Below are 13,168 nucleotides of genomic sequence, written 5' to 3' on the forward strand. Positions count from 1 at the left end.
TTATCAACTCCTGTGTCTCGCCTTCTACACAGCCCTCTCAAACGTTCAGAAGCTGCATATAGAAGAATAAATCATAGTCACCAGAGAGAAAAAAGGGATGTAGGTTCAGAATAATATCGTGGGAATTCTCATTCCAAATGTGGCTGTGACTGAGACAGAGATGAATAAAATGATGATCCAGAGCCTTTTGTACTCTCTGAATAGTCTCGCCTACATCAGACATATTGCAGCCATCTTTAATTTGACCAGGCTTTATTAACCAAATAGCACATAAACCGCAGACCAGAATGCATGAGATGTTCTTGAATGCAGGCAAATCTGACACTCAGTGAGTGACAGCAGCAAACCCCAGAGCCTCGCTGCTTTATTTACAGTAGGACATTATTGTCCAATGGCGTCTCTTGGGAGGGATGATGGGAATGTGGGAAACAAACACAATTACACCCCTATGCTTTTCAGATAACGGGGAGAGGAGGAGAAGAGGGGTGTGTAGAAAGATGAAGGTGTTGTGTGAGTACAAACCCAGGGTGAGAGAAGCTGCTGCGATGAAGAGACAACATAAGAGGAAGATCGGGAAGGAAAGAAAGAAGGGGAGAGGAGTAAGTGATGGGGTGAGAAAATGAAAGGGAAAGGAAATACAAAAGTAGTGAAAAAGGAAAGTGGGAGGAAGGAGGTGTCAGAGCGATGTGGCAATGAGGTATGAGAGAAAAACAAGTGCGACACGTAAGAGACAGTGGAAAAAAAACTGAACAGCTCAAGGGGAAGATGAGTTATTCAGAGCAGAGAGCATCACAGACAATGTCAATGAGAGCAGCACAGGTGAAGCATGGCTCTAAAAATGTAAAGAGCCCAAACAGCACAAGACTTAAGAGGGACAGACGGGGAGGAGAAGAGTGGGAGATGTGTGGGCTCTGACCCTTACTGGCCCCATCAGGCCCTCGAAGGACGGTGCACTCCTCGATCTGGCCGAAGGTCTCGAACAGCCGCCGGACATCGTCCTCGCTCTGCTGTTTGCCGAGCATTCCCACAAACAGCTTCCTGTCTTCTGGATTGGAAGAGAGAAAGGGGAGGAAGACAAAAGAGAAGAAAGAAATGCTACAGCTGATGGCACCATTCTGCAGAACTGAGAGAAACTTGTGCAATTCACAACCCCCAACCCTTCTTTTTATCAGCAGTCTGCTGTGTTGTTGCTGCTGCCGTTGGTACTGTTGTTGATCTTACTGCTGCGGTGTTCCACCCCACCCTGGTATGAGGGTGATATATTCCTGTATCCAGTGAGCTATTCAAGTCTGCTACAGTGATGTTTGATACAGATAAAGTTAGGAGTGCTGTGTATTGCAGGTAAAGGTAAAGAGAGAAAGGAAATATTTTGCTCTGGTAGACAAACTCTTTGATCGTCTGAAAAGGAACACGAAACAACAGCATGTACATTTTTTCATCACCAAAATAGTAGGCATCATAATAAACAAGAGTAAACTCTATGTGAAAGACGAGCAATGAATATCGTGAGGAGTTTTCAAAGCCTTCACACATTGGAGCATGTTGTTAGATAAAAGTAAAACATATAACATTGACAGTCTCAGTCAGTATGTGCTGTCTTCCTATCTATCTTTTCCCACCTGCTAAACATTCTGTTTTAGATGCTATGTAAAATATGTAGTTTGGAGACAAAGTTAAAGCCACTCAAATTTCTCTTGCATGTATGATTGTAAAAGCTTCTATGTTTGTGGACAAAAACTTGAATCTCGATAAATAACTAATGAAGTGTTTCAGTGAGAAGACATTATGTGAAAATGGTTTTCAGACTTATCATTTTTTAACTGCTGCAAAAAACTAGAATTTGATAGATTCACAAAGTGCAGTGGAATAAAAGAAAGATTCATTTTGTATATGTGTTACATATTTTGCATACATTTTCTGCGGTGAAGAGGATATATTATTTCTGCGTTACTTTCTCTTCAACCCTTTTGATGGAAAATGATGTATGTGAAAAGTAAGGGAAGGCATTTTGAAGCTACTATTAAAAGTTCTTATGCCTCACAATAGATTAATGTCAATGTATTAAAATTTGTAGTTCATAACGCCAACTACAGATTTATGTAGGGGTGTTATTAGATATTTTACTTTTTATTCTTTAAAAGAATATGTTATTATTTTTTATTCCTTTATTCTTTTTAATTATTTTTAAAGTGAAATGTGTAGATATATCAGATGGATCCGACTTCATTGTAGTCATCTAACTCCCTTAAAAAACATACTAGGAAAAAAATTATTCCTTTTATGAGGATAAAATTCTTTTGATTCTCAAATTTTCCCTACAGTTGGTCAACACTAACTTACATTTCCATGAAGAAAAATAAGCAAATTGAAGCTAAAAGTTCTAATATTTCCTCAAACCCACTTAATTTTACCTCTCTCTTTTAAAAATGAGCCAAAAACAACCACTTAGCCGGGACTTTATACTGCAGTAAAAAATAAGATTTTTGTGAATTTAAAAAAGAAAGAAAAAACATCCAGAAACTGATAAGGGTTAGAAATTAATCACAAAACTATCAAGGCTACATTCTGACTTTCAGTTGACATCTTTTTTAAAGTTTACACAAAGCAGTTACAGCTTGGTGGTGAAAGTGTGAAATTAAGAGAGGAATCCCTATTTTACAGTTAGAATAGTACTTGATTGTAGAGGGACAATGAAAACCAACTTTTCCTAATTTTTTAACAAGAACTCAATGTGAGTAAAATTTGCAGGGCTGCTCTTTTTTCAACTTTGAAGGGCAATTCTATATTTACCAATCTCCCAACTACTACTCCATGTTCTTGTCCTGCCTGAGCTCCAGAAGGGGGTTCTCATACTCAGATGTATGGAATCTATACAACAAAATTCTCAAAAGTCAGGGAGCTGGATTTTTCTAATTAATCTTCCCAGTGCCCTGGCATTAGACAAAGCATTCATCTTCTTTACATCTCTTACATTATGCATCTGCTATTCCTCTGTGTTGTGGAAGGAAATGGCTACTAGCAAGAACCTATCGCCAGGACTGATGGAAAGTGGCAGGAAGAGGAAGAAGAGTTTATTGGAAATGACACTGTTGATCTTCAGTGTGAGTCATTTGACTGGTAGGGAGCAGGCGAGAAGTGGGGAGGAGCGGAAGGCAAGAGCATCACCTGGGCCTCGACAGATGTGACGCCTCCTGTACCTGCCAGGCCCCATTAGACGCAGCTGTTCTAAAAATAAAGCACCAGGGCTTCCTTATTGCAGCGGGGAAATCGGATTCTGTTCCCTTTCTGTAAAGTTCAAATGAGACACGTGCCTGCTACCCGCTTGGCCACACAAATGAACACCTGCATAATCAATAAGGGCATGCTGCCTGGTCTCCACTGCAGGTGTTGTAGATGTAGTCAGTCAATGTTCCTGTAGCTTCGCCTCACATGTCACGATTTCTAAAAACCACCAACGGAGCCAGATACCAGGGTTGGAAGAACCCTCAGATCTCAACAGCCAGTGATATCGACTGTTGGGAAAAACTACATCTGGCTGGGCATCAGTGGCAAAGCTGTGTAACTGTACAGTAGACAAGTGATAGAGAGAAATAAGCCTTATCTCTGTCTGTGGTACCAAAGGAAAAGGAATGTAAGAGCTCCCTGATATTACAATAGACTTTCCCTTGATTGTCCTCTCCATCTTTTGGGTTTTGACTGAGGTGTCAACGTCACAACCTCTATGGACAGAGTGCATTTTTACAGGCCTTCTACGCTATGTTAATGTTTTGGGACAAAAGTCTCATCTCAGTCCTGGCCTGAGGAGATCTAATGGCAGCTTTACAAGGCTAATTAACAAGCCATGAGCGAGGTAATGAACTTTCCAAATGCGCTGCCAAACGCAAAAATAAATCACACCCCAGTGAAGGCATTAAAGGAAGTGTGAGTGTACTTGTGAGCCTTCCTTTGGGAGAGCCACAGCGAGAAAATGAATTTGGAGCTGCTATCTTTTCATTGCCGGACCTAAGAGTATCTCAGTCGGCCCACTGCATGCCCCGGCCACTGTATAGATTGCTATTAATTAGTCCACTTTGCACCTGTCTCCCCAGAAGCTCTGATCTAATTTCCATCCATTTCTTATGGCCACTCACAAGCTTTTATTTTTATTTTATTTTATTTTATTGCCATTTTCTGATTATAAATAAATATTCTTTAATGATAATTCTATGATTCCAAACAAGTCCAATGAGTTATCAATGAAAACAGTGGAAGGGGGGTTTTATTATCTTGTTAAGTACAGTCATATATTTGCATTAAGAGGGGTGAGGACCTTCCTATGCAACACACTTAGCATAAAAAAGTATGACATAACTATATGACAAAAAATTGAGTGACCTCTTTGTACTTATCTTTCATTGAGAAGGGCCCATTTCATCCCTCAAACTGAGTTGATCCTCAGAGCTCGAGAACATTTGAGCTTTACAGCACTTTTCTACTCTTCTCTGAAGAGACCTTTGTGATCTGCTCTTCAAATATTACTACTACTTTAGAAAAATGTGTGAACTAATAGGCAGCCTGACTATTTTTTTCTAATACTCCATTCAAGAGACAGTGTTTAGCTGGGATATTCCTGCTATTCGACTTAAAACAGGAATACCACATGAAAAGATACAGAGGTGTATCATATTTCCTGCCAGCACATGCTTTCATAATATCCATAAAAATGATATACTGTAAGAGTATGCCCACAGTATGTTGATAATAAAACACTGAAGTTTTATTTCAGTCACCAGCTGGTTCACACTCACATACGCTGTCATCTACTCATCCTCTTTTTTTTTCCCTTCACTGCAGTATCTCCAAGCTGAAGGTGGGAGCAATTGTGTGGAAAATGGTTCCATGTCAGTCTCCAGCCATGTCCAAACTGAGGTGGCATGTGGACAGCCCCGTTTTATGAATGCAAATAAAAAGGGAGATCAAAAAAGTTATCAAAACACTACTGACATCTGACAATTGCTTGTCTCAGGAAGCCTTTTCATTTCATCGCCCGGTATATTAAAAATTAATGGATTTTGCACAGACGCCATATGCTGTCAAGATTGATGCTTCTCTCTCTGGAATAAAGTGCTACTTGTGTTGTAGGCTGCAGTATATGCATATAGATTGTGCTTTTCTTTTCCTCTCTTCTTCTTTTGTCTCTCTATTGCTCTCTGTGTATATTCTTTACCCTTTATTGTCATTCCTCACCCTTCCCTGTCTCTCCAGGCGAAGAATCAGTTGCTGTGAAGACTACTTTTCAAAAGTTTCTGCTGCTGTTTGCCAACAATGGTAGTATTATCTTTAAAAAATATATTCTCCTGTTAAGCTGTTGTGGTAAATATTTCTTTTTTAAATTTTTTATTCAGTGGTTCTATCCCTTTTTGCCCGCTGGCAGTGTAGTCAAGGAAGCTTGGTGGTAGTAAGTGTTCAGAAACCATAGACAGCTGCATCCAACGATAAAAGATGCATACTAGACCGCTGGGTGCATTTCAAATGCAGAGTAATGTTCCAGGCAGAACAACAAAGAAGTTGTGCTTCTTATGGACTCATTAGAAAAGCCTGATGATGGTACTCTGCTGCCTGGGAGGCCTGCCACCAGACACGCTCACATGTGTAGGCGTACTGACTGGGTGCACAAAATGTTTGGAAGGACTGCTTAATATTGAGTTAGACTGAGCTTTTTTAATCATCCAGTAGATTTTCTTTTTGGTGTGGAAGCTGCTGGAGTTTGTTAAAAACCAAAAGGTGCCATTTGTTGTCAGAGTGAAATTTTTCTGGATAATGAGCATTAACTATTTACAAAGCATAGAAAAAAAAAACATATATCAACCACTTACTAGATGTGTTGTCAGCGGCATGATTTTGCTATGGTCAGTTTATTTAAACTCTTAGTCTTCAGATGATAGTGCATTAACCAAAACAATTTATCTTCCTTAGCAGACTGAATTTCCTTTACTCCGGGGAATAATTTACCTCCTAAGAGCCTAATTTAGTTGCACAAATTTTATGCCAGTTAATGACACATTTTGTGAGTACATGGATAGATTATTATGACATTTCTTAGAGAAGACACAGTGCTAAAAGAAGTTAATTAACTGATTAATCATTTGTTATACAAATAATCACTGACAGGGAATGATAATCATTTGATTGAAAAACTGCAGTTATTAGTGGAAACGTAAACTGAGGAAACTGAAAGCAGAAGATATTGCTACATGTCAACAAATTGAATTACCCCAGGAAACCATAAATTATCTTTAAAAAACGGCAGATACATTGTATTCTATTCAACGACACACATCAACTAGTGATACACCATTTGTGTGTGTGTGTTTTTTTTAAGTCCTGACCTGCCCATTCCAGTATTTTTTCTAAGAACATTAATTGGTAGCATAATGAGTACTTTTTTTTAAATTAAGCTGTGTTAATAATAAAACATTCACTCTAAATAGCTGTGCTCCACTTTACTGGACATAAGTACAGTAATTTTATAAATATAATTCAACAGTTACAATATATCCTCCAAATATCTATTCTAAAACTAATTGCTGCTTTGGAAACAACTTTCAGCAAGTTAGGTGGGATGAAACAAGATTAAACAATTGTGTGAAAGCAACATCCCAGAACTATCTCCTCCTGGATGTTGTATATTTTGGGATCAAGCAATGTATCATATTTCCTCAACTGTTCAAAATGGCTTGCTGTCCAATGCCAGGAATTCTATAATTAGCCTTGTCATAGCTTTTTCTTTTTTGTTGCTGATCCCAGTGAATGATGTGAAGCTACTGGTTTGTGTCTGGCTGTGTGCTCTTACTCTGTTGAATTTTAACCACTTTTCTCTGTTAGTTTAATTAAATTTGGCATATTCAGCTAGATGATGTTGTCTTAAGTGTTTGGTGTCTCAAATTTTCACAGAATTTTTCCTCAATGGTTTATTTTTTACCTTAGAGATTATTTTCAAACATCATGAGTCCCAGTTAATAAACTTTCACAATGAAAGCATGCTTGCTCGTGAGTGTGTGTCTGTGTCGTGATGTGCATCATGCATTTGATTTACTGATATCAAAAACTATTTATCTGAGCCTGATCTGTTGGTTACCAATCCTTGCTAGTCAAGCTAAAAAATGGCCAATTCTAGTCATAACCTTAGAGAACTGTGCTTTCCTGATATAAACAGAACAAAGCTGTGAATATACTTTCTTTTAACAATGTGTATGGGTGTTTATGTTGACTGTCTTCTATACCCACCATTTGCTTGGATCATTGTGCACATTGTCAGAAATTAACTGGAATTAACAGAGTAACTTCACGTCACCAAGGGGACTGTTTTTTCCCCCAGTTTTACAGAATATGGGCGTGTAATTACAATGACAGAACAACACTTATAATACAGGGGTTGATCATAAGTTAAAAGAGGCTGGCTTGAATGACCTTCTATGCATGCACTCCATACATGATACAGATTCCCATCATGCAAATACCAGCGCTTAATAAGGATGACTGTTATATGACTGTAGATGACATAGATGACTGTTATAAATTTGACTGTAAAACTTGAGCTTGTTAGCCTGATTGCTATTTTCCTTTATCAACCTTCCTGTCAAACTTCCTCTTTCCTAAATTCATGACAAAAATGTAATTATTTCAACCTACTCGAGGTAAATTCTGGAGGGGAGAAAAATAGAGGGTGAAGTTTCACATGCCCATTAGATTACAGTGACCCATGGGAATAAATTGACTTTCAGTTGACTTCCATACAAATACACAAGTAAGTGGAAACGAGGTGTGACTCCACATGTACTGAGGATGCTATATATCAGTAGAGACATTGTAGGAGCAAATATGAGTGTTTGTCCAATTTCCTTGATTTAGTGATTTCAAATACCACCAACAATGCTGCAACATAAAACAAATGCTAATCTCCTTTATTATTTCCAAGTTCCTTGTTTACATCCTGGAAATACAAAAATGCTGTACAATCTAAACTTACTAGAGTGCCCCTGTAATTGTAATGGTGTAATTGTTTGTGTAACAGATCTATTACAAAGGCAACTATATAAAGGCAACAATTCCACCGGTGAAGACAGCAACTTATGTGAGAGGAAGGTTAAAAGGTACATGTAAAATTTTACAAATTGTCAATTCACAGCACACTAAACTACAAACTTCTAATTATCGTTAAGTTCCTGACCAACTAAAATAACTAATTAGACCCCATCCTACTGTAAATACTGATCATCCATACCCTGAACCTTTCTGCTGCAGTCCATATCTGATGCATGCAAGTGGATTATCCAATATAGTGAGATGATAAATGCAATAATTAGAGGACAACAAACACTTAAATTGTGTATCAGACATGATGAGAGGATACAGGGTTTGTGTTTGTAAATGCATTACTCAGAGCTGTCACATCCATTTAACTAGTGGAGTGGACAGAGGTGGGGGATCTGATACAGATGATCAATAACCAACACAGAATAGTCAGGGGAAATTGTTAGAAATAGCCTGTTGCAGTTTAAGTTAAATTATTCTAGAGAAATGCATGCTCTAAAAGCTGGGCTCAATCAAAAAAAAGCAAAAGAACAAAAAAGAACAACAAAACAATATTTAGAAATAATGTGTGTGTGTGTGTGTGTGTGCATGCGCTTGTGTGTGTCTCAGTGTATTTCACAACACACACAACCACCACCAGGTTTCTTCTTGATTTTTCAGAGTTTTGTTCAACTGTGTCCAGAGGCACAGAGGGATCTTTTGGCTTCATTTGCATGTAAAGTGGTGCGCTCTCCTCTGTGGGCACGAAGTGCCCCCAGATAGCCCCTCCCCCATGGCCTGCCAGACTGAGCCAGCCAGCAGCCTTCACTCTTCCCTACCTGCTGTGGTAGGGCATGACAGCACAGTGCCTAACATCTTAAGGTCCCGTCAATCTCTTTACTGCCCAACTGAGGTCAGCCTTCTGAAGAGCAGCAGGTTGGCAAGGACAAACATGACCCATTCACAAAGACTCCCCTCAGCCAGTCAGACAAAAGACATGGACAAGATATTAAAAAATGACTGACAGCTGCTGAGTATCGAGTAGGGGGATTTCGATGATTCTAGCACCGTATGAGTATCCAATAAAACAAAAGTATGGGGAGCTAATAAACTAGGGTAAGAAAATCTTGAAGACAAATGCACAGTGAGTAGCACATTGTAAAAAAGCCTATGTTGATGGAGGTTACATTTTGGGATGGTGTTGAAATCATCTTATCAGAGTTAATAAAAGCAGAGGGTGTTGCTGACTGACCCGTCATCTTTCTTCTCATCAGTGTGGTCTCCAGTTGCACAGCAGTGGTTTGAGAAGTGGGACCTGGCTCCAAGATTGTGTTTAGATAATGGCCATCTCCAATCATAGATAATCTGGACTCATCTTTTCTTCACAGACACTGCGGCAGACAAGGTCAGGGTGAAAAAGATTCCTGGCGAGCCAAGGCGGAGATAGGGATGGGGCGGCTCTGAGATGATTTACTGCTGAGATTCACTCAGCTGCCTCCATCACCCTCCGTTAACTTTCTCATCCTGTCATCCCTTCGCCTCTCGCTGTTCTTCTCTTCTATCTCTCACTCTTTCGCATTCCTCCATGGGCTTTGTACTGAATCCCACCTCCCCTCTATCACTCGCTTCATTTCCCTGTTTGCAGTGCAGTACCAGTAAAGCAGAAAGGGAGGGAGTAAAAGAAGAAAGGAGGCAACAAAAGATCAAGAAATGTCAAGTGTTCGTCATTCATGCTTGTTCTGGACTGAAGCTAATTGGTTTCAAGTGGATATATAGTTGTGGCTGTTTTCAAAGACCCCTCTTCTAAATATGTCTAAATATCTTCGAGATGAAATAGTGCATGAAGTTTTATGTAAAAAACTGCAAGGTACATGGAGTAGAAGTTGAATATGTAGAGAAGAGGTCAGATGACTCAAGAGACAAAAATAGATTTAAGGGTGCAATGCTTCTCTCCCAGGATCCATTCTGTCTCGAAAATCCAAGGAGAAAAATTAAGTAAGACATGAGTCATTGTAACAGACAGCCAGAGCATCAGCTTTGTGATCCACAATGGCAGCCAAGTGGCAGGTTTGTGTGGTGCCAGTGTCTCCACTGTTCTCCACCCCTCAGCCATTTTATGAGCATTGGCTTTACTTCTCCTCCTGACTCCCATATCCCTAGAGAGATGACGTCTCACAGGGACTGAGTGAGCCAAAGAGGGGCTTCTGGAGCCTTGAAATGGAATAATGGGCCCTAATACCTACACAGGCACGGAATCAAGACCCTGTGCAGGTTTCCATGACAGATAATTGCTGATGTCTTTGTAGTGATAAATGTGACTCAATTCTCAAGGTGCAAATGTCCTGGATCAACCCTGGGTTTGACAGCCTAGTGGCCCCACTGGGATTGGTGTACCTGACTGGTCGTCAGCCTTCCACAGAATCCCATTCTACTTTCTCTTCTTTTGTCAACCCTAGCTGGGTTGTCTATTTTCTTTTAACCACAAGCCTTCATAGTAAATCTCATTTCATTGTCAGCCGCGACTGTGGTTTACTTCCCCAGACTGTTTGCTGACTTCCTGTTGCCATTAACGCTCAATATCTCTGTTGGGGCCTGTCTGCTTGGTCTTATTTCATTCTGCGCTGTGTTCTGTCCTGTCCTCCTATATAGAAAGTTCATCTGACAGACTAGTTGGGGCTGTGCCTGTCTAAGATCCCTCTGTATTTCATTCACACTGGCTGTTCATCTCCCTTCTTTTTCTGCAGAAAAAAGGGTAGTAATTGATATTGGGAGCCATCCATCCTCCCCTCTTAAGCTGAAAGATCCAATTTATCTTGGTGAGAATGCCGATTGGCTCTCTCTCAGGCCTTGTCGGTCAGATTTTGCCTGTTTTTAGATTGCCGTTAATTAAAGTACCACCATGACAAAAATAAGACCTGCATTGGAGTGTATGGCAATGGAAATGGGCCGTCTGATTCACACTTGACCACATAAATCAGCAAAGTGGCTCAGACTAATCTGACCTCGGCAGTCTAAATCACCACTCTAAACTGAAAGCACAAGGCTGACGCAGAACGGTCCAATTAGATCCGATTCAGCCCATGTAAATCTTTAACTGGCTTAATCTGCATTAACTTAACTGATGTTATTCACAAATGGCTTCTGGATGATCTAGTCAATCACTTTGTCAGTGAGACTATAAATGGAGGGAGAAGCTGAGCAACAGATTCAGCACAATGTAAAAGCAGATTTGCATAATTCAGAGTCACATTTCAAGCTTAAACAGATATATTTACATTTTAAAACACAAGATTGCGGCAGGATGTCCAATGTGTTCAACTGGAAGTCTTGCATCACACAAGGAATCATGCTAAAGCTGACTCAGTTCACTTTCAGTTGGTTCATTTGTTTGCATGGTCATGTGACAGCACTGTTAATGGGCCTGATGCACTAGCAGGGAGATGAGCAGGTTAATAAACAGGTAGGTAGACCATTATTGGTCCACTCAGATTGAGTTTGCCACCGTGGATGTCTATTGAAAAATGACTGTAGGTGATGCCAAAATTGGAAAAAATACTGCCTTTTGGAAATTATTTGTCTTTTCAACTTTTAAGAAGCTTACCTCACAAAAAACAGAACATGCAAAAGAGATACAACTCAAAATACTGTTTTGTGTGCATGTGCAGTGTGCATTCTGAATTGTGAATGCTCTATTATAATGAATTCTGGCATCTATTTTGGTAGATTTTACTTCAATAATTCTTTCATTATAGGTTGTGGAAAGAAACAAAATAGACAGAAACAAGAAATGAACTAAAGAAATAGAAACAAATAATGACATGAACATAAATGTACACATTATGTTGTTTATATACCACACTGTCACTTTGATAAACGTCACTGTTATACATGACAAATTTATATTTCTAAACTAAAGACTTGTACATCAATTAAAATCAACTAGAATTTTTTTAATTCTTTGCATTTTTTGACGATTTTTTTAATTTTTGCAACTGTTTAGATTGCACTTCGATCCATTTTTGTGTGCATATAACTAACTAAAAAAAATCCCATATGATATTGACGGGAGCCTTAGACCTCGTGCAGATCTACTCAAATAATCAACTTGATAGACACAAACATTTTTGTGCAGCCTTTTTTAGTGCCTATACTTTATGCAAAAAAAATGTAAATCTGATCAATTCTTTGTGGCTGTAATGATTCCACCATGACTTGAATATTAGGGATTTCTCCTTCATATGGATATTTCTTTTTTTTATTTTACTTAGATTAGAGGTGGGGGAATTTATAAGAATTGGCTCAATTCACATGGAATAGGTAGGGTTGAGGAGGCACTGTAGGTTATGTAATCATACTTATTGTGGACCGAACAAAAGAAGTTTCAGCTTTAAGCTGTTATTAGCTTCATGCTGATGTTTTTGAGTTTTCCTTTGTTACATATTGTATAGATGCCGTAGGTAAACTGAGAGTTGATGCAGTCAATTGACTGTGCTGTTATTTCTCGACAGAACACATGGTTGCCACTTCAAGATTTGTCAAATCAATAGGGTCTCTCTGAGCAGCCTTTGTGTCAGCGTATGTATGGACAGTGAACTTTTCTTGTTGGTTTACAGACTTTACCACGTCAGTGAAAATTGAATGGTGGAAATCCTCCACTCCATAGCTATTTTCCTTAATCTTGTTCTTTCTCTTCTCTTTCTCTTGTTGTCTCTCTGTCTTGTCTTTGAACTACTCTCAGTGACTGTGAACCTGAGACAGCCCCTCTGCTGGCACAGATGGGAAGTCAATAGAAGCAAGTGACCTATATTACGAGCTACTCTACTAACTCCCAGTGTCTCAAGTGAGAACAGAATATTAAGGATTGCATGAGCACTGTTCCAGTGTGTGTGGGTGTGTTTGTGTGTAGGTGCGTGTGTGTGTGTGTGTTTTTTTAAGGGGGGTGTTCAACAGAGACCAGAAGAAGGTTAATTACCTCCCCGTCCTTCGCTGTCGGCTGGCTTCACCTGGATGGGCCGGTTCATCTGGCGAGAGAGGGAAAGAAAGAGGGGGAGAAAAGAGGAGAGAAGAAAGATAAGGGAAATCCCAGGTTAGCTGGAGATGATACAAGCGACTGCTA

General features: G+C 39.5%; 2 protein-coding genes across 5 annotated transcripts in view; both read right to left on the reverse strand.

The window, feature by feature from the left end:
• celf6 (CUGBP Elav-like family member 6) overlaps positions 1–13,168 on the reverse strand; it is a 141,052-nt gene that overhangs the window by 41,290 nt on the left and 86,594 nt on the right. For 3 of the 4 annotated variants that reach the window (XM_072380221.1, XM_072380219.1, XM_072380220.1), the window contains exons 3-4: positions 13,025–13,073; positions 917–1,045 (exon numbers count right to left, since the gene is read on the reverse strand). In XM_072380221.1, coding sequence (XP_072236322.1) covers positions 917–1,045; positions 13,025–13,073 — 178 coding nt within the window. The remainder of the gene's footprint in view (positions 1–916; positions 1,046–13,024; positions 13,074–13,168) is intronic. The other variant, XM_072380222.1, reaches the window with a different exon arrangement.
• The window catches only part of LOC140301651 (trans-1,2-dihydrobenzene-1,2-diol dehydrogenase-like), a 208,614-nt gene that overhangs the window by 25,338 nt on the left and 170,108 nt on the right, over positions 1–13,168 (reverse strand). The window lies entirely within an intron of this gene.

This window comes from Leuresthes tenuis, unplaced genomic scaffold (genome assembly GCF_036924035.1).
Source record: "Leuresthes tenuis unplaced genomic scaffold, fLeuTen1.0.hap1 SCAF_2, whole genome shotgun sequence".
Taxonomy (NCBI): Eukaryota; Metazoa; Chordata; class Actinopteri; order Atheriniformes; family Atherinopsidae; genus Leuresthes; species Leuresthes tenuis.